Below are 19,465 nucleotides of genomic sequence, written 5' to 3'. Positions count from 1 at the left end.
GAGTGGGTTTACGATATCCTCAATCAAAGCAACATAACACATAAACATTTAAACCAATATATCGTGTCCTAAACATGCATGTGACCCTTTTGTGCCAAGGGTAGGCCTAGCGATCTGAAGGATGTATTGCGCCATTTAAATAAGTAATTGTACCCCCGAAACAAATTTCACTAGATGTCATAGCGTTCATTACACAATCAAAATTAAATGGGATATATCTTGGGAAGGGGATGTAGTGCAAATACATATATAAAATCAATCCCACGCAGGGGAGTTAAAAGGTTGATGATCCAGCTACTCTTCTGGCCTTCTCCACTTCTTCTCAGATAATGCACTTGCTGGTGAACACGTATGGCTCAGCGAACGCAGCTTTGGAAGATGTTGGTACGGCCTGTAAGGTGTTCATATGCTCGTCCAAAATAGTGTCCAAACGCATTAGACAAGTCCTTGTGTCAGCTAATTCTTGTGACATTACGGCCAAAACTCTCTGATTTTCTAATTCCCGGAGTTGGCACGCTTGCTCCTTTTGTTGAAATTCCTGTTCTTTCTTATGGAATTCCTGCTCCCTTCGGTCCCACTCTTGCTGAAAATGGTACGCGTGAATCTGAAGCCTTGTCTCCACGTCTTCGATTTTCCGACTCGTGCGTGGTGTTGGATCCACTACACCACGCAAATCATTGTGCAACCATGTCTTGTATTCGTCGACATACCCAGCTCCATACCTGTCTTCGGTGACCTCCCACTTTATGTTGACGCGTCCGGCCCATTCCTGGAGGATAATTTTAGCGAAAGATATTTTGTCCTTCTCGTTGTAATCGACAATGAAAGAGCTGGCATCACCTTGGGCGGGTATGATTTGGACTTTTCCAAATTGCCGCATTACTCTCGTCGGGTTGTAAGGACGCAATCCTCTGATGCCGGGAAGGACTAAAAATGGCAATTTGGTCCCTTGGGCTGCTATCATCTGAGACCTGAAGCTCGGTAATACCCATTGTATGTCTCCTTCTTTCAAATTGTAAAACACCTTTGCCCACGCATCCCTGGTGGTGTGAATTGGAAATTTACGGATACTCAAGTAGAACTCGTAATTATCGAGAGGACTTGTTTGACTTGGTTCGGCCAAACCCTGTAGCTGGGGGTTGTCTCTTTTGCATAGATGTTCCGTCAACCACCATTGAAGTAAGATGTTGCAACCTTGGAAAAACGGGAAACCATTCTTGCACAGGCTCAAAGATCGGTAAATGTCGGACAGGATGACTGGGGCCAAACAGCAATATTTCTTTTCTTCAGATTTTCTACCGACTCCTCTGAACATGGCATTCACTACCATTATTACCCGGGTGTCGATCTCTTTACCTTCGTCTTTAGGGAACACCATAGTTCCCAAGAGGCATGCGGAGAAAGCGATAGCTTAAGTTTGCCTCCAAGTACTGTGATCATGAAATTCGTCCGGGAACAATCTAAAATAATTGTCGTGCCCCCACCTCTCGAAAAACCTCATCAGTGGAATGTTGTGGGTCTCTAGCCAATTCGCATTCACTAGGGATAATATGTCTCTTAGCTCAGTCTCGGTTGGCCTATCTGGCAGGAGAATGTGATGATCGGGACGCTTTTTCCTTTTGCCACACATCCCAATCGAGTCAAAGCAATCTTTGATCTATTCTAATGTGGGTGTTATTTCGACATCTCCAAATCGAAAGACCATCTTCTTATCGTCCCAAAATCGGGTGATGACCTCGACAAACGTGGGCCATACCTTGAAGTCCATTATCGAAGGTAGGTGACCCAAGTAAATCGAGATTTCTCTCTTCTCACACTCCTTAAGATTGCCCCACCATACTCGAAGAATGTCGGGTGCCTGGGTGACCATTTTGAAGTGAAGGAACTGACTTGACATCTACAAAAACATACAACTAGTTAATTTTCAATTCCCCCGATACAACAACTAGTTAAACACGCAATACATCCTTCAAATTTAAACAACAAACATGAGCGTCCTATCGAGCAGCAGGCTCTTTGGACTCAAGGTGGACTTTTCTAATGGGCCCGACACTCCTTGGGTGTCGGGTCATCCTAGGCCAATGCACTATTTTGGGATTTGGCTTCGCTCTATCCTAGTTTGACTAAGAGTGGGTTATATTTAAAGTGGAATGGGTAACCCAAGCGGACTACTTGGGCTGGGACAATTAACGATCGTTGACTATCAAGTAATCAACTACACTCGTCAGGGTGCCCCGAGAAGATTTTTGGTTAACGAACGACTGCGAACCCGCATAATCGTCCTTTAGTGGAAATGTAAAAAGTGTCGTTTGACGGAAGTATGTATGCTATGTATGCAACAGTTTAAAAAATCTAAATAATTTAAACACTTAAACAGTTAATCACAAATAATCAAATACGTTAATCTTAAGGTTAGAATCCTCCAGCTCCCCAGCGGAGTCGCCATTTCTGTTTTATCGAAAAAAGGGTGATTTTCGAAAAGAGTTTGTTTTAAAGGGTATTTTCGACTTTTAGGAGTCGCCACTTAATTTTTTAAGAAAAATCAAGAAAAACTTTGTTTCTAAACAACCTAAACAGAACAATTGTTTTGAAACATTTTTTAAGGGTTCGGGATTCTTATTAGTGTCTTAGGAAGGTGTAAGGCACCTAAGACACTCCGTTAAATACGATTTTCCGGCGATTAACTTATTTGACTATTTTTAAAGGCTAGCGAATTTTTAAAGTTAGATTTCTCAAATCTTAATCAAACTTAATAAAACATTATTGCTTTAAAATCAGTTTAAAGTTAACTCTCTTTTAAACTTTTTAATTCTAAGCCAACTCGTGGGTTTGAAACTTTATTGTTTTAAGATTTATTTTAATTTTGATAAAATAAAAGGCGTCGGAGGGGTTTGGAGTTTCTAAACCTAGACTATCGATAGTCCACACAAACATGTAAAACAAGTAACGGGGAGGGAGAGAGGGAGAGAGAGATTTGGGTCCGAACTCGGGTTCTGTTCGCCTTGACCGAGTTTTGGACCCACCTGTTTTTGGGTTTTTTAACCCATTTACCTGTCCTAATCTAAACATATAAAAGAAATACAAGAAAGTAAAACGATAAGGGCTTATGCCCATTACAAATAAAATATAACACAATAAGAAAATATTCTAATTCGCCTTTGGATTCTTCTTCAATACTTTCAACTTCGGAATCTCCTTGTCTGTTTCAAGGCCTCTGGCTCTAATGAAAGACTTTTGAGCCTTTACGGCTCTCTCGAAATAAAGAAGACGAGAGTTTAATAATAAACTCAGACGGTGTTACATGCATAAAGATGGAAACAATGATTAGTATATCGCATAATCGAAACCGCAATACATACGAGATAAATCAAGACAACATCTCAAACAATAACAACAACAAGATTTAATTTAAGACAAGGATGATTAATATAGGGAAACAAATTCTAAAGAACTTAATAATTCAAATCACGCCACTTACCCCATGACAAATTACCTAAGCAAGAGACAAAATGGCAAATATAAAATACACAGCACTAATTGAAAGTAAGCAACTAAGTTATTCATTCCGTACTTAGTTGACATAAGACATAAACGCATTTGCATGATAAATCCAAATGACCTCAAACGTTCCTCACAAGCTTTGAAACACAGAAAGCATGCATATTCTGAAACACTTAAGTCAAAGTCTAACAAGAAGAAGGCAACCGGTAACTTATAACAATCAAATGCTAAAGTCTCAAGAAAAGGTTATGTGATTTCGCTAAGCATACACAACTATGTATCGATGAAGTTAGGGTAGGCAGTAAAGACCTTCTCCATATCAATAACAATCAAACATTTAGACAATTAGGAAGCAACCCCTAACAGCTCATTTTCCCCTTAACACTTAAATATCCATCAGGAGATGCGAAGTAGTCAAAGTATTATATCAAATCGGCTAGCATTTCAACTCACGATAGACATATAGAGAAACCGAGCTGTTTACCAAAGGCTTTTCAGACACTGTCCATACAAAATCTCACATCCCGCGCCCCCCAAAACTGGAACACATAGACTTGAATTCACAGCAAATGCTAACAGTAATTTTCAGAAAAAAAATAGCAAAAAACAGTGATAAAGCTATGAGTTACAAACCAACTGCCAGCCAAAACAATCCTAAATGCTGATACACAAGCAGCCTACGCCATGATGAACTCGCGAAAGAACAAAAGGCACGAAACAGACATCTTTCAGCGGAAAACAGACCAGCACAGAATAATCACTAACATCAGGACAACCCCGACTAGCGAAAACTTCCAATAGCAGACCCATTACTATTACAGCGGTCAACAACACATAAAAATGCTTCGAACATCCACATATAAACTCACTTTCATAAGAAAAGAGTAGATGAAGGAATATTGATAATAAGATGCGTCAAAATAAACCGGACGTTACCTTTTGGAGAGCAACGAACTTGGAGATTGCGAGCAAAGAAGAAGCGACACTATCAAGACCTCAAACCACCCTCTATCTCGGATGCTTGAACCAAAATGTCACACTAATGCTTCGTCGAAATGGTTTCTCTTCTTCCGAAAATTTCAACTATCTTTGGTATCTTATATCAGGGGATTTTATTTTTCTTTCAGCCAAAACCACGACAGCCAACGAAAGTCGACAACAACCAAAAATCGACAACAGCCAAGTCGAAAGAATTTTCCAGAAAATTTCTACCAAGAAGCCAACGATAGTTTCAGCCTAAACACCTTTCAGACCCGAAATTTTCTCACCCCCCTTTCGTGATCAAAAACCCTCTCCCTTTTTATGAAGATGGGAGGGGTTTATGTAGAGGGAGAAATATCAGGTTTGAGAGGGTTAGCCGAACCCTCCTTTTCGAAAATCAAATCCCTTTTGGGTCAAAACCCACATGGCCAGGCGTGTTGGAGAGGATGGAATTGACACCTCGCAGACCTACTCGACAGCGTATGGGTCTCTGCGCTTCCGTCTGATTCACGCGAAGAGAAAGATGGAAGGAGAAGAGTGTGGGGAGAGACGCGGGGTTGTTGGGGGTTCTGTTTTTTTTTGCGTTTTTGCAGGCTGCGATGGGATGGGGAGAGAAAGGGAAAGGGAAAGGGAAAGGGAGGGAGGTCGCGTGAGGGAGAGACGCGTGAGGGAGACGAGAGTGTGGGGAGATGAGGGAGAGGTCGCGTGGCTGCGCATCTGGGAATTGTTTGCTGGGTTTCTTCATTTGCAGGGGGATCGCGTGGGGAAGGGGAAGAAGGGAAGGGGAGACGGGTCGGATCCGGGTCGGACGGGTTGGGTCGGGTAGGAGATTTAAGTTTAGTGGGTTTTGGTAAAAGGGAATGGGCTGGATTAGGCAAACGTTGGGCAGAAATGGGAATTGGGTCGGAATTTTTGGGTTGAAAGGGAATTTGGGCCTGGGGTTGGGAATTATTATAAATGAAGGTGGGCTGGAGTAAAGGAATGGGTTTAAGATATACATATATACATATACATATATGTATATACATATATGTATATATGTACATATATTTTATTTTCGCAAGATTTAAAAAACTAATTAACTCATACCGACGCGGGTCAAAATTGGGTGTCAACACGAAGAAATTGGGAACACGTTTACTACGTTTGTGCACATATAGGGACCCAATTAAATACTGTTTCAGCCGCAAATATATATGTTGATTACACGTACACAGGTTTGCTACAAATAAAATTTGAGAGTTTTTAAAAACATTCGACTTAAATTTAACGTACATTTTTATATTATTTAAGTGGGCAAAGAATATTTTTATACTATTCAAATAATAACAAAAATCAATTTTTGCTCTATTTTTTATATAAAAAAACTGATTGAATCAGTAAAAAAAATATTTTTTAATTTGATCATTTCTTAGCCACGACGATAAGATCAAAGTTAACTAAAATGAATAAGAATATGAATAGAAAATGAATCTTTCATTCCTAGAATTTAATATTTGTGTGTTGTTAGTCTAAATGTTTATCACATAATCAACAATACATAAGTTTTGAAATTTTACAGGAGGTTCGATTGTTAGAAAGATTATGTAAAAGAATTTAATTTAAAAATATTACGCTCAATTAATTAGAAATGTTTTTGAACAAAATATTTAGTAAGTATTGACCTTATATACAATGTAATTCACATTTCATACAATGTACATTGATGTTGAGAGTTTAGTGAAATTACATAGCCATTTGTTATGAAAATAAAAAAGTAATTACTTTACAGAAATTTTTGAAGTTGGAGTTTGTATTTGGCTATAGTACTTTCACAAAAAATATTTAGAATTTGAAAATATTTTGTCTGAATATGATTTAAACCCTCAATTTCTTAAAAAAATCAACTTGACTAGCTTAACCATGCGTACATTTTTTCAACTTGAAACATTATTCTTTTTTGTTGGTGACATGAGTTTCTTAAAAATTAGACAGAAGGATGAAACTTACAACTTTTTGAATAGTGCAAGAACTTTTTTTTTTTTATGTAATACAAGGATATACTTTAGATTTATCTTATACTTCAGGAATAATTTTAGCCAAAAACTTTAAAATTTGACAAGGCAAATTTAATGCTTAGATTATCTTTGATAGATTTTCCATTTGAAAAAAAAAAAGAAAGAAACATATGGTGTGTGGTTTTGGACATGAACACGACATTACAATGTTGTTATGTGTGGCTTTGCTCCCTCCAAAACCTAGGTATATGTAACATAATATATTTGACATGTTTTTATTTCTCAAAATTCAAAGAACACTCTTCGACTTATAATATCATTATCAGATAAATTCCTACTTATATCTTTCCAAAGAATTAATAACAAATCTAGTAGTTACATAAAGTTTTCAATATTAAACTTAATTCTATTTTTGAAACTATGAATTTTGATTTACAATATTGATAAAGGTTTCCATCTAAAATATATGTCAACAAAAATATTGAGTTCAAATAAACATAACATTACAATTCTATATTTTTCTCTATAAACTACGATGTAAGTCGTGTCTATATAGCACTAGCATAATCTATAAAGTTCTATTCAAATTAAATTGGGTCCGCTAAAGCAATAGGTTTCAATGATACATTTTAGATGAGTGATTCAAAACATGATACACATGTTGTATTGTCCTTGTTTATTCTAAAAAAAATGCTATAGATTTATATGTATTTAAAATAATCTAATTTTGAAAATTTGATGTGTTGTAAATATGAATTGTTTTGAATTTATATATATATATATATATATATATATATATAAGACCCAAAATTTTGAAAGAAGTTCATATCTTAAATTTGAAATTGTGATGAAATTGTGATGAAATTGTATTCATGAGTCTACATTATCATCGAGATCCTTCATATCATGAATCATAACTTTTAAATTCATTAGTCAAATTCAAGAAAGAGCTACGAGTAGAGTTCAAAAAAGTCTTTGAGTTCAATTGTGAATCATTTGAGATCAACTATTGATTTGAACTATGTTTTGATGAAGTAAGTATGAAAATGAGAAAAATCATATACATGAATTCCATATTGTTATTTAGACCCTCAAGTGAAGTTGTTCATGCCCATAAATTTGGCATGAACTGCATAAGTTGAGTATCTTTGAGATGAGTAGTATCTTCAAGGTCTAAGTCTTGAGTATTGAGTTCCTAATCATTTAGGGATTATGCTCCTAATCATGGGGCTACTACATGTTAACCACGGAGGTGTTTGAGTTGAGAAATTCATGTCTATACACTACAACAAATTCAATTATCAGGAACAAATAATTTCGTCATTTATAAATCATATTACGTCACTAAAAGTCTTGTGAGACGAAAAATAATTCGTCACTAAAAGTATACAAAGACGATTTCGCTGAAAATATTATATTAACTACAGAAAGAAAAATCGTCCCCGAATCCTTAAATAGTTGTGACAAATTTATTTGTCGTAAAAAGTATGTATACTTTTTTGTAGTTAATAGTATGTTTTGTTACTAAAAAAGTCATTACTACCTACAAAATTATATTATCGCTATTGTTTTACTTCAACCAGTGACAAAATCAATTGTCTCTATTGTTAAATGTTTTTTGAAGTTGAAGAAAATATAGTTTCGCCTCTAATTGCTATATTTTATATACAAAAAATTATTATGTTCTTTAATCTATTAGGGATAAATTTATCATTACAAAAAAAGTTTATTTTTCATATGAATATTGCATAATTATTAAAATTACTATTAGGAATTTGTTATTTTTGCCATCTATTTTTAAATAGTAACCAACTTAAATTTATTTACTTCTCTAACTCATGTATTGATTTCATGGGTTTTATTCTTAAGTTCTTATTTGAGACAAAATAATAGCAATATTAAGTAAATAAAGTAAATAATCTACTATAATTAATTAAATTTTAATTTGGTTAATTTTAAAATATAAAACATTTTACCATCAAAATATACTTATTATCAATGTACATAAATTGAACAGGAAAAATATTATTATTTCTCTTCATTATTTGATTCGCAAAATTTTAAAATTCTAATCAAAGAACTATTATTATAAATTTAGTAAGATTCTTAGTTTACTTTAATTCCATTGTGACTCGATTGGTAAAATAGTATCTCTCCCCCAAAAAGCATTTTTTTTTACCGACGCACATAGAAAATATTTTGTTGCGAATGAACAAGATATTGAGAAGTTATCATTAATTTATCTATCTATTTATTTATTATTTTTTATTTTAATGCTCCCTAATTAAGATATTTTTACCGCCATTTGATACAATTTAAATCATATTTATTTTAGTAAAAAAAGAAAAGGTGTTAATGAAACAAATATACAAAATTTTATTATCCCAATAAAATTTAATGATTTTTAAGATAAGAACCTTAGTTGAGTAACTTTCTAAGAAGATAACTTTCAGTTGAGTGACTATGATATGTTATTATACTGAAAAGACAACACATTATAATATGGATAAATTAGATTTAGGAAAAATGACCTAAATACATATTTTATTTTATAATAATCTCTAAAATTTTCTACTATTAATTTTTTTCAAAAATCTCCTCTCCCTGATACATCCCTATCCCCCTCTCGAATACATCCTTCACTTATGTATCAAGATGTCTGTTGGTATATCTAAAAGTCCAGTGATGTATTAAGATGTCTACTGGTATATCTAGAAGTCCAGTGATGTATCCCAATGTCCTATCCTTTCTCTGATACATCCCTCCCCTCTTAGATATAACTCTCATCTATAAATTCGGGTGTTTATTAATGTATCTAGAAGTCCAGTAATATATTCGAAAGTCAGATTACGTACCCGAAATCCATAAAAGAATTTTAAAAAATTATAATTTGAAAAAGAGTAGGAAAATAATATATTCTTAGCTATGAATTTAGGTAAATAATACATTTTTTATCACTAATATTTTATAGATAAAAACAAAAAGTATAAAAATATTCAACCACATTGGATGTATAGTGGCTGTAGTTTAGTGGTAAGAATTCCACGTTGTGGCCGTGGAGACCTGGGCTCGAATCCCAGCAGCCACACATGTACATTTTTTTTAATAAAATTTTGTTTTAAAAAATGCGCATCATACATGATTAAATAGATAATGGTAATAAATAAGAATAATTTAATCGATTTACTTTCTACTTAATATTTATCTTAAAGAATATGTAAAGAAAAGAACTTGACAAGTAAAATCGATCCAAAAAATAATAAAAACGGTCTTCTTTGAGGTGTGAGGATTGATTAGTTGATTGATCACCCTCCATCTCCGATGACTGATCAAATCATATTCAACACTTCTTTATTTTTCTCTTTTCCTTAGATGTTATTCATTATTTTTATTTGTCTTATAACTATACACAAATCTAAAAATGTATTTTAGATTTTAAATTTTAAAAATTATATTATATTCCTAAATTTAGTGTGTAGTCAAATAACATGTCATAATTAAGACATTTTTTCTATTAAAAGCTAAATAAAATAGTATGCCTATATTTGTGTCTACAACTCTATTATACATCGAAGTTAATTACGTGTTTTCTGCGTAAGAAACAAAGAAGAAATTAAAGAACATTGATTAATAGAGAAAATTAAAGAGACTTTTCCCATTACGTGTTAGGTTGGTAAGTAAGTTATTTTTAATACCCAAAATATAAGTTAGCGTTAAAGAAATGAATAAAGATAAATTAAGTGAGGTTATGGATTCAAATATAAAAAAGAAAACACATGAACAATTAAAAAATAAATTAACATGTATTTATATATAAAATAAATAATTCTAACTATAGTTAAATAATATAATTTATAATTAAAATTTATTCGAACTCTCTCGATCTTATCTGACTCCACCTTATAATGGAGTCTTCCAAATAAAGTTTTCTTTCTTTCTCATAATCTTAACAAACACTTAAGAATTTAGAAATAGGGTAAGTAGACTTATTTGAACTTAACATGTTTGTTATGTTGTCAAATACATCAGCTAATTAACTATGATTTCCTAGTTGGTGACACCTTCCAAACAGGCACATGGAGTCTAGTTCAATTTAGTATTATATATTTTACACAAATATATATATAGAAAAATAAATTGTAAAATTTTATGGACATATAAAAACTACTACTATTAATATAGTAAAATCAATTATCAGAAAATTACCGCTAAATTTCTTAACAGCTATTAAATATGAACCTAGAAAAATGGAAACTAAACATATCCTAAGTATAGATTTTACTAATATACAACATAAAACTTTATTAACAATGTTAATGTATATAACTTAGATCCAAAATAATTATCTAAGATATTGCGGAATGTTATCTCGTATCCAAGTGTGTGATTTGCACGTATCTAAGATATATAGACTATCTCGTCCGCCTCCTCCTATCTCACTCACTTGTTCACCTCTCTCCCTATTTTCAGTATATCTGGTAGTGAAAATACAAATATCCAAGTATATTTGATTTAAAATCAATATGATATAATTATTATTAGTGAGGCAATATATAATTATTTTAAACTATGGGGTGAATTAGTAAATTAAATATGATATTCCATTAAAAAATAATAATAAAATAAATACTAAATCTATAAAATTTAAGTTTTTAACTCATCCCAAACTTCTACGCAATAATTTAATGTTAGAATCAAGATTTTTATTAAGAGGATTCAAAATATTAAAAAGTAACTTAAAAAATTAAATAATCTTTTATATATATATAATGTCAACCTTATATATACGTTATAATTTTTTCGAAAAGATATCAAATGAACCCATGTGGTATCGCCCTCCTTATAATAGGCCTTGTGTTTCTCCTCATTCAACAAATATGGTAAGCCTTGTTTTATGGGTCAAATCTTAATTTTTGTTTCCCCTCTCAAAGTTGTTATATAAATATGGTGTGACAACTGTTTTATTGAATTTTAAAAACTATATTGTTAAATGGGGTTTGAGTTTTTTTCTCTATAAAAATATATTTAAATTTTCAATTCCAATTGAATTGTAGGAAAATATGGCTACTCAAAGTTTAAATGGAGAATTTAGTGAAGAAAAAGTATATGTTTCTGAGAGCTTTGTTGTGGACATGGAACACATATCTCATCATCTTGTAGAAAAAGAAATAAATGCAAATTCAAGAATTACTGTAAGTTCATATTCCTCTCTCTTAAATGTCTTTTTTTTTCATTCGATTTTTGATACTTAAATTTGTATTTCGAATTCACATATAAAAGAAATCTCATATTGAAGATAAGAATTTTAAAGTCGAGAGACATTTAATTAAGGATAAATTTAACCTTTTTCTAGTGATCATTTCATGGTTTATTTTTTCAATTGGTTTAATTTAAAAACGAATTTCTCTTTAAGCCAAAAAAAAGTAAATAAATAATATACACTACGATATCTTTTATGAATTAATATATATATATATATATATTTATTTTTGTTTGTGTATCTGATGATTTGAAATATGAAAAAAGTTGCAGAGAAACCATTCGAGGAAGGGATCATTAAAAAAACAAAATTTCAACGATATCAATGAAAAAGACACAAACCTAATGGCCATTTCACCAAAAGGTAATACTTTTTTTAAATTCATTTTTCATTTCAAGAAATGAAAAAAAAAAAGGAAAAAAAAGAAGAGAAATCTTCACTATGAATATCAAGTTGAGGTACTTTATAATAGTTTGATAAAAGTATTTTTAGATGATAAATTGAGGTTTAAAGCTACCAACTATATTTTTCCTCTCCTATTAATCCCTACTTAAACTAGAGGCTTTTCACATCGTATATCAATAAAAAATTTATGTTATAAAAAATTGTAATTATCCCTTTATTTTAATTTTCCTTTTTTAATTGAATGTATTTAAATTTGATGATGGAAAAGAAACACCATAGTAGTATCACTTTGACATTTTCACCAAGGTTAAAAAAGTTACATTAGAAAAATGGGTGTTAGTCTTGGCTACGAGCTAGCTTGTTAGAGTATCGTGGAATGTTTGATCAGTTAAAGTTTTTGGAGAATATTTTTTTTGAAAAATAAATTCGTTAAAATTCACCTTATTTATCTGAAGGATAATTTGTAGAAAATATTTTCGTCTGTATCAAAGAGAAAGAGAAACTTATATATAAATTATAGGATAATAATAACAACAATAATTATTTTGAAGGATTTTATAGTTGGACCATCATAGAGGTATTAATTAAGTGACAATTAGACGATCATAAAGTTATTAAGTGATAATTAATTAATCGTGTCTAAACATGCACCATGCACTTGCACGAAATGGTTAGTTTGACTAAACAACTCACCACATATAAGATAATCCACTATGTATCCTCATTTTCAAAGTTAAAACTTTGTTTAAAATAATAATAATAGTACTTAGCTTAGTTGTCTTGTAATTTCCTTAAATTCCTTTTAAATCTCTATAATGAGACAATAACGTTTACGTCAAATTAATACAAATTATCATCAAACGTATAACAAAATTGATATGAAACTTAGCAAATTTTATAAATTTAGAATAATAATATCAAGGGAAAATAGAGACACTAAATTTCAACTAAAGTAACGAAGTTTGACTATCTCCATAAATAACCTTCTAGCTTCGCTGCTGATTATAATAATTAAATTATTTAATGAAGCTTTTACCTGCTCCAATCTTTAATCCTAGACGTGCCACATACGTACGTCATTAGTTTGTAATTAATATTTATAATATAGATGCACATGCATTAGAATCATTCTTTTTCTTTTTCTTTATCGTATTAGCTTAGAATTATGTTTTTGTCAATATTCTTTTGAAAGATTGTCAAGATTTTCTTGATGAGACACAATTTGCTGAAATCATGATACTAAGTCTAATTATTATTTTTTCTTCAATTAAATGGAATAACTGAAAAATATTTTATCCAATCTATCCATTCAATAATTCAAAAATGTTGAAGATAAGAATGATTATTGATATATAATTTGCCAAGGGGGTCGAGTTTGGAGAGTGCCATACCTTTAAAATTTCTTAATTTAGAATAAACCGTACATGCTTTAGAAATATTGAGTAAAGCGTAGTAATCACCTAACACATTATTATGGTATAATATTTTTAGTTATATACATTAACAAAGATTATATATATATGACTAGTGTAATTTAAACGGTATGCAGCAGAGCTGGTAAGGAAGGATCTAGGATTCGATTATATCATATATGGTTAAAATTACTTTTTACGTATATGTAGTAGTACATGTTAAATTCTCTTTGACTTCTTCATGTGTTAACTCTTTATATTTTAATCCCTTAGTGAGAATTCTGGCTCCACCATTGATCATACATATTAGTTACTTCTTTTGGTTTACTTTGTTTATAATAGCTTGACTATATACGAAATTTAAAAAAGAGAGAACGATGACTCCTAATACTTGTCATAATGTTTGTGTGGCTAGGGCAACTTTTTGATATCGAGTTCATTTGAACTGAATACTTTACCTACAAAATATAAATTTAGATGTAAATACGTAATGGATTCATGCCAAAATCTTAAAGATTGAATCCTTAAGAATGTATCATTCTTTTTTGTCAAGGGATTAATAAAGAAAATTAAAACAAGAGTGTTATTTTATCAAGTCACCGATGTAATTACCTTCTAAATGACCTGATTGTATTTAACATCATAGCATATATAGAACATAAATTCTGAACTTTTTTAGTGCAACTTCTTTGCTAGGAGCTAGCATGCCTGAAAAGTCCATTGTGGTAACATCTGATCACTCCATACCACATGTACACAATCAGAACACTTCAGTGGTGGCCGCCAGTAGCGGTGCTGCTGCCACCACCACCACCACCACCGCCATCGATGGTAAAGTAGCTGTCTCCAAGAGATTCAGTTTCCGACGATCTTCTTCCTCCTCGCCTTGGACCATTGATCCCAGGAGGATACTTATTTTCTTTGCTACCTTGTAAGTTCTCTTAACCAGTTAAATAGAAGAGAAAAGTATTGAAAACACCCTAAACTCGGTGTGAATAACTATTGACAGTTCCTGAACTTGACTAACTGAAGCCAAATAGGGGCATAAACCACTAAATAGGCATGGACTAAACCAATGATTTGCATTGTATAAACAACTGACTTTTTGTTCTTGTTTTTTCTACATTTACAGATCAAGTATGGGAACAATACTGCTGATCTATTTCACACTATCCATGACCAAGCTCAATGGAGAAGATAAAGCTTCGTATTGATCTATCTTCATACTATTCATTGCCACGATCAACGGAGAAGACAACATTCTCAGTTGATAGAAAAGACGTCAAAAACTGTTTTCCCTCCTAAAATAACAAAGTGATGGAAAAGTCTGTATGATATCGAAGCAGAAGAGATTGAGCATAATTGATTTTCGGGTGACAGACTATCTGTGAACATTTGGAAGTACAAAGAAAGGAATGGAGTCAAAGAGATGCTAAAAAAACAGATAGACCTTCTTTTTAGGAAGAATTCAAATGGCAGATGTATAAAATGAGTCTAACTTTAATACAGTCGCAATGCAAAAGAATTTTTATACCATCATATGTTTCGCTCATTAAACAAGGAAACATGATCGCATGAGAAGACATGTTGAAAACACAAACAAAGCAAATCAAAGTGTATTATTTCTAACAACTTAAACTTGTAGATGAGTTGTTAATACAACTTGAAGTTGTCGGTATCTCATACTGACTGATGTTTTAATAACAAATAAAGGAGTTACGCTGCCCTGTATACAGATCTAATTCACAAAATTTTAATGAAGAGCGAGGAATAACCAACCTTTTGCTATTTTTCTCACATTTCCTTCATGTCCTGCCTCCTACTCATCTCGGTTTCTTTTGAGATCCTATGCCAACTTCAAAGTAGCAATGATACACATTTATAAAATGTAAGGGAGATGCAACAACATTATCTGTATTCAAAGTTTATATCGTTGGAATAATTATTTGAGATACAGTAAGAGTTGACATTACCTATTATGTGTGCAAACTACATAGAGTATTATACAATATCAAACAAAATGTACCAACACCTGCTATACATAGGTTGCAACCGCAGTACGTTTATTGCTCTGGCACTCTGCCAGCACAAAGAAGATATCTTGGATTTCAAGTATTGTCTTTGAGATCTGATACATCAATGCTTGAGAAACACAGTTTAATAGCGTTTGGAAATTCTTGGCATTGAACATCTATTCTTTCTGTCATGGTAAAGTCTCAGAACAATAACAGCTGTTTCTTCAATAGCTTTAGACGTAACTTCTGCAGCCAAAGCAACAATGGGGAAAACAAATCAACAAAATTTCTAGGAATTAACTTCCTCAAATTCGTCTGTTGGCGTAATTGTGGAGGTTAACACCTAATTGTTAAGTAAGGATTTACTCCTACTATCAGACAACAGAAAAACTTGAGCACAGAACAAACTACCAAAAAAAAAATAAAGAATGTGAATTACCTATCACTGGCCAGACAGGATTTTGCGCAAAAATTTTCCCTGCGTATTCCAATTCTTCTTTCACGTAATCCATGTCACAATAGTTGGTCTTCAGTTGTCCGTCCATACCCAGAGTCTTAGCTCTTGCTCTTCTGATGGATTGCAGAACAACGGGATTTATTGTCAAAGCAAAAACCTTTTCCGGGTTAACTTCAAACAGTGTACTTGGTAAGTCTATATTCATGACAATGGGGACATTAGCTACTTTATATCCTTTCTGTGCTAGATAAATGGATAGCGGTGTCTTCCCACTTCGTGAAACACCAGTTAGAACTATATCCGCCATATGCAGGTTTCGCGGCAAGGCACCATCATCTTGCTTTATGGTAAATTCAATTGCTTCAATCCTCCTGAAGTATTCCTCGCTGAGAGGAGATTTCTGCCTCTCAGGAGCCCAACGAGAAAGGCCAGAAGGTGAAACACCAAGATGGCCAGCAATTGCCTCTGTAATTGGCCCGAGTATATCACTAGATGCTACGCCCCAGTGTTCACATGCTTGTTTGGCAAATTGAGCCATGGAAGGCTCAGCTAAAGTATAGACAACCATTGCCCCTTCTTTGGCTGCTTGCTTCACTATCTCCATTAATTTTTCAACATCATCAATCTAGAAAAATCAAGGTCCATCAAGCATAAAAAGTTCAAAACTAAGCTTAATCATCAAATAATTAGTTAGATAGTTAACATGGTCATTCATACAGAATGCTTTTCACATGAATCAAATTTACAACTCCAGCGATACATACTTAACACAATACATTGTAACAGTATAAAAATATATATTGTATTATTAAACAGACATTATAATCAGATAAACAAACTTACCCCAGAGAACAAGTGAGTATTCACAGGGCAAACACGATCGACTAAGCAATAATCAAATTGACCTAAAGCTGCGTTAACGGCGTGCTCCGCCGTCCATCCAGTTCCATCAGACACCATAAATATCGGTTTTCCACCATTAACCTCCTTTTCATCGTCTGACGACCAGGACCTGCTATCACCTATAGGCAATTCAATTTCCGGTTCACTTCGAACCGGTGAACCAGACTTGTCGCGTAATTCAGTGCCCACAGCGGACCGGTCTAGTTTCCTGCCGGACCGGATGCTTCGAGCTCTGGACCACCGGTTTAGCTGAGGGCTGGCTTTAATCCTTCGTACCTGCGACTGAGAATCATCGGAATTATCAGAAATCGCCGGTGGAGATGGACTGTTTCTGGTGCCCCTGCCGGAACCGGACACGCGTAAGCTAGAAGAACAAATCATCTCCTTGTAATTTTGTTTTATTTTTTCATAAAATAAAATGATCTGAAAACGCCGAATCAGTTGAGATTTTTTGCGGTTTCAGCCCATAAAATTAAAATGGTTTTGGATCGGCCCAACTATTCTAATTGGGCCCATATTTAACATCTTCCGCAACTGAAACGCGATAATAAAAGATGTCGTGTTTTAGAATTTTATGTATTTATTTGTATTCAGTATTCGACATCAATTCATCTAGAGTGTCTAAGTATCAGTCTGACGATTCAGTGGCGGAGCTAAAAATTTCATCAAGATAGTTCAATCGTTAAAGAGTTGATAATCTTTTTTTAGCGGAGTGAGTACACAAAACTTTTTTTTTTTTTTTTTACCATGAGTAGGTGCAGTAAATGAGGGTGCCTACCGCTAGACTATCTGCATTTGTTATGTGAAGAGTGTTCAATATATAATATATCCAGATATTAGACTATATTTTATCGACGAAAAATGTTAATCTAACCATCTTTACTAGGTTGTAGCTCCGCCCCTGGTCTGATGTAAGGACCGTATATAGGCACAATTTATAAGAAATTCAAAGGAACGTCTTAATAAATTTTTAAAATTACCGTGTAGTTGAATAGTTATATATTAGGGATGTTTGCTTTACTATATAGTTTTACAAAACTTATTTAGGAGTTTGAAGAGAATATGATAAATGCAGAAATTTTTATTTCTGATAAACTCTCTACTTAATTAGCAAAGCGTCGTCGGCTAACTAGTATACCGACCCATTATTACGATTACACAATGTGGCATCTAGAGTTCAAATCATAGGCTTATCTATCTAATAATAATAATAATAATTTATTTAAGGACCTACAAATTAAGAGATAACGTTACTTTTAATTCCATAGTCCCCCAACAAGAGAACTGATTTTTCCTTTAATTTGTGGACTCTAATGGTAGAAAGCTTTGGGCAAATGATATCTCATTAGAGCTTCATACTTACCTATCAACTTTATGATCATATCATCATCTAGTTGAGAAAAAGATATTAAATTTTCATATTTTTGCTATTCAAAATAAATGGTATTTTTTATTAAAATAGAAAAGGCATGATTATATCTTTTTGATCAGATGAAACTATCATTAACTTTTTTGAAATAGAGAGTACTATAGTAGATTTTTTCAATCACTATTAGATCGAAATGATGGTTTATTTAATTTAATCTCATCGCAATCACGTGTGGCTAACGCAAACCTCACATCACTTATTGTATATTGAATATAGATGATGAAAATTGAATAGAAAACATGACTTTATTATAAATATTCTTTGTACGTGAGTTCAGTAGAATTTAATAATACACGTAATTTAAATAAATATATAATAGACGTGATTCAAAATACATATATTAATAATAGACGTGACTCAAATATATTATCAAGAACTCAATAAAATGTATTTTTTTAATGTTTCAAATCTATAAAATTAAAATTTTTACGCCTTAAATAATTGGTTAGATTTGGATCCTTTTCTCTTTAATCAAATCAAGCGTGACTAATTTATTTGCTAATCGGCAATCCCCAAACTTATTAGTCAGTCTTGGAGTGGTTGTAATGAAAGTCTTTTTCACTAATGAAAATGATTTTTGATTTGGTATAAATTTTCCCTTCTTTCAAAGGAAGTGCCTTTCGAAATTATTAATTTTGGACATATGGTGCTTGGATAATGTAATAGGACCACGTTGATATGGATGCATCTGACTCTAATACTATGTCAAAAAGAAAATTAATTCAATTTCAGAATTTAGATCAAAATATTTAAATCACATCAACAAAATAACTCACACAATACAGTAGAAACTCTTAACAAATTTTCCTTAACATTGCATACAAGAAAATGAATCTTCTTAAAATTAATTAGGAGCTAAATCTAATATAAATCCTCTAGTTGAATGAAATTGCACATTTTACATTTAATTCTCCAATTTATTAATTCAACTTTTTTCAAGTTGAATATTATCACTCATTAACATTTGGTCGATATTCTTTTTGCTTGTGGTCTTTATCATGAGAGAGAAAGTAAATGAAAAATAATTAGTGTTTGTCATGTTTTTTATTTTAGAGTCAAATTATAAGAACTTTGATCAATATTTTAAGATGAATTTTTTCATCAT

General features: G+C 32.4%; 2 protein-coding genes and 1 non-coding gene across 3 annotated transcripts; 2 read left to right on the top strand and 1 right to left on the bottom strand.

Annotated features, from left to right (window-relative positions):
• The first annotated feature begins 9,495 nt into the window (after positions 1-9,495).
• Positions 9,496-9,567, top strand: TRNAH-GUG (transfer RNA histidin (anticodon GUG)). Its single transcript has one exon. It is a non-coding gene; the product is annotated as a tRNA-His (tRNA).
• A 1,683-nt stretch (positions 9,568-11,250) lies between these two features.
• Positions 11,251-15,095, top strand: LOC101254737 (uncharacterized). Its single transcript, XM_004248344.5, has 5 exons — positions 11,251-11,359; positions 11,534-11,671; positions 12,006-12,102; positions 14,253-14,487; positions 14,689-15,095. Exons 1-5 carry the CDS (start codon positions 11,303-11,305, stop codon positions 14,768-14,770), a joined length of 609 nt encoding a protein of 202 aa, XP_004248392.3. The 5' UTR covers positions 11,251-11,302; the 3' UTR covers positions 14,771-15,095.
• A 359-nt stretch (positions 15,096-15,454) lies between these two features.
• LOC101255037 (pyruvate, phosphate dikinase regulatory protein 1, chloroplastic) lies at positions 15,455-17,474 on the bottom strand. The gene is made up of 3 exons (XM_004248345.4): positions 16,872-17,474; positions 16,011-16,653; positions 15,455-15,817 (listed from the first exon to the last, which is right to left on the bottom strand). Exons 1-3 carry the CDS (start codon positions 17,310-17,312, stop codon positions 15,714-15,716), a joined length of 1,188 nt encoding a protein of 395 aa, XP_004248393.2. The 5' UTR covers positions 17,313-17,474; the 3' UTR covers positions 15,455-15,713.
• Between the last annotated feature and the right edge of the window lie 1,991 nt (positions 17,475-19,465).

Source organism: Solanum lycopersicum, chromosome 10, assembly GCF_036512215.1.
Source record: "Solanum lycopersicum chromosome 10, SLM_r2.1".
NCBI classification, from domain to species: domain Eukaryota; kingdom Viridiplantae; phylum Streptophyta; class Magnoliopsida; order Solanales; family Solanaceae; genus Solanum; species Solanum lycopersicum.
This window is presented reverse-complemented; position numbering and strand designations above follow the sequence as displayed.

Bases quoted from the DNA above. Each gene is read 5' to 3' on its own strand.
- LOC101254737 (XM_004248344.5), top strand. From the start codon at position 11,303: ATGTGGTATCGCCCTCCTTATAATAGGCCTTGTGTTTCTCCTCATTCA. The intron at 11,360-11,533 runs GTAAGCCTTGTT...ATTGAATTGTAG, and splicing joins CTCCTCATTCAACAAATATG to GAAAATATGGCTACTCAAAG. The intron at 11,672-12,005 runs GTAAGTTCATAT...ATATGAAAAAAG, and splicing joins ATGCAAATTCAAGAATTACT to TTGCAGAGAAACCATTCGAG.
- LOC101255037 (XM_004248345.4), bottom strand. From the start codon at position 17,312: ATGATTTGTTCTTCTAGCTTACGCGTGTCCGGTTCCGGCAGGGGCACC. The intron at 16,654-16,871 runs GTAAGTTTGTTT...TGATTTTTCTAG, and splicing joins ATACTCACTTGTTCTCTGGG to ATTGATGATGTTGAAAAATT. The intron at 15,818-16,010 runs GTAATTCACATT...CTTTGGCTGCAG, and splicing joins TCCTGTCTGGCCAGTGATAG to AAGTTACGTCTAAAGCTATT.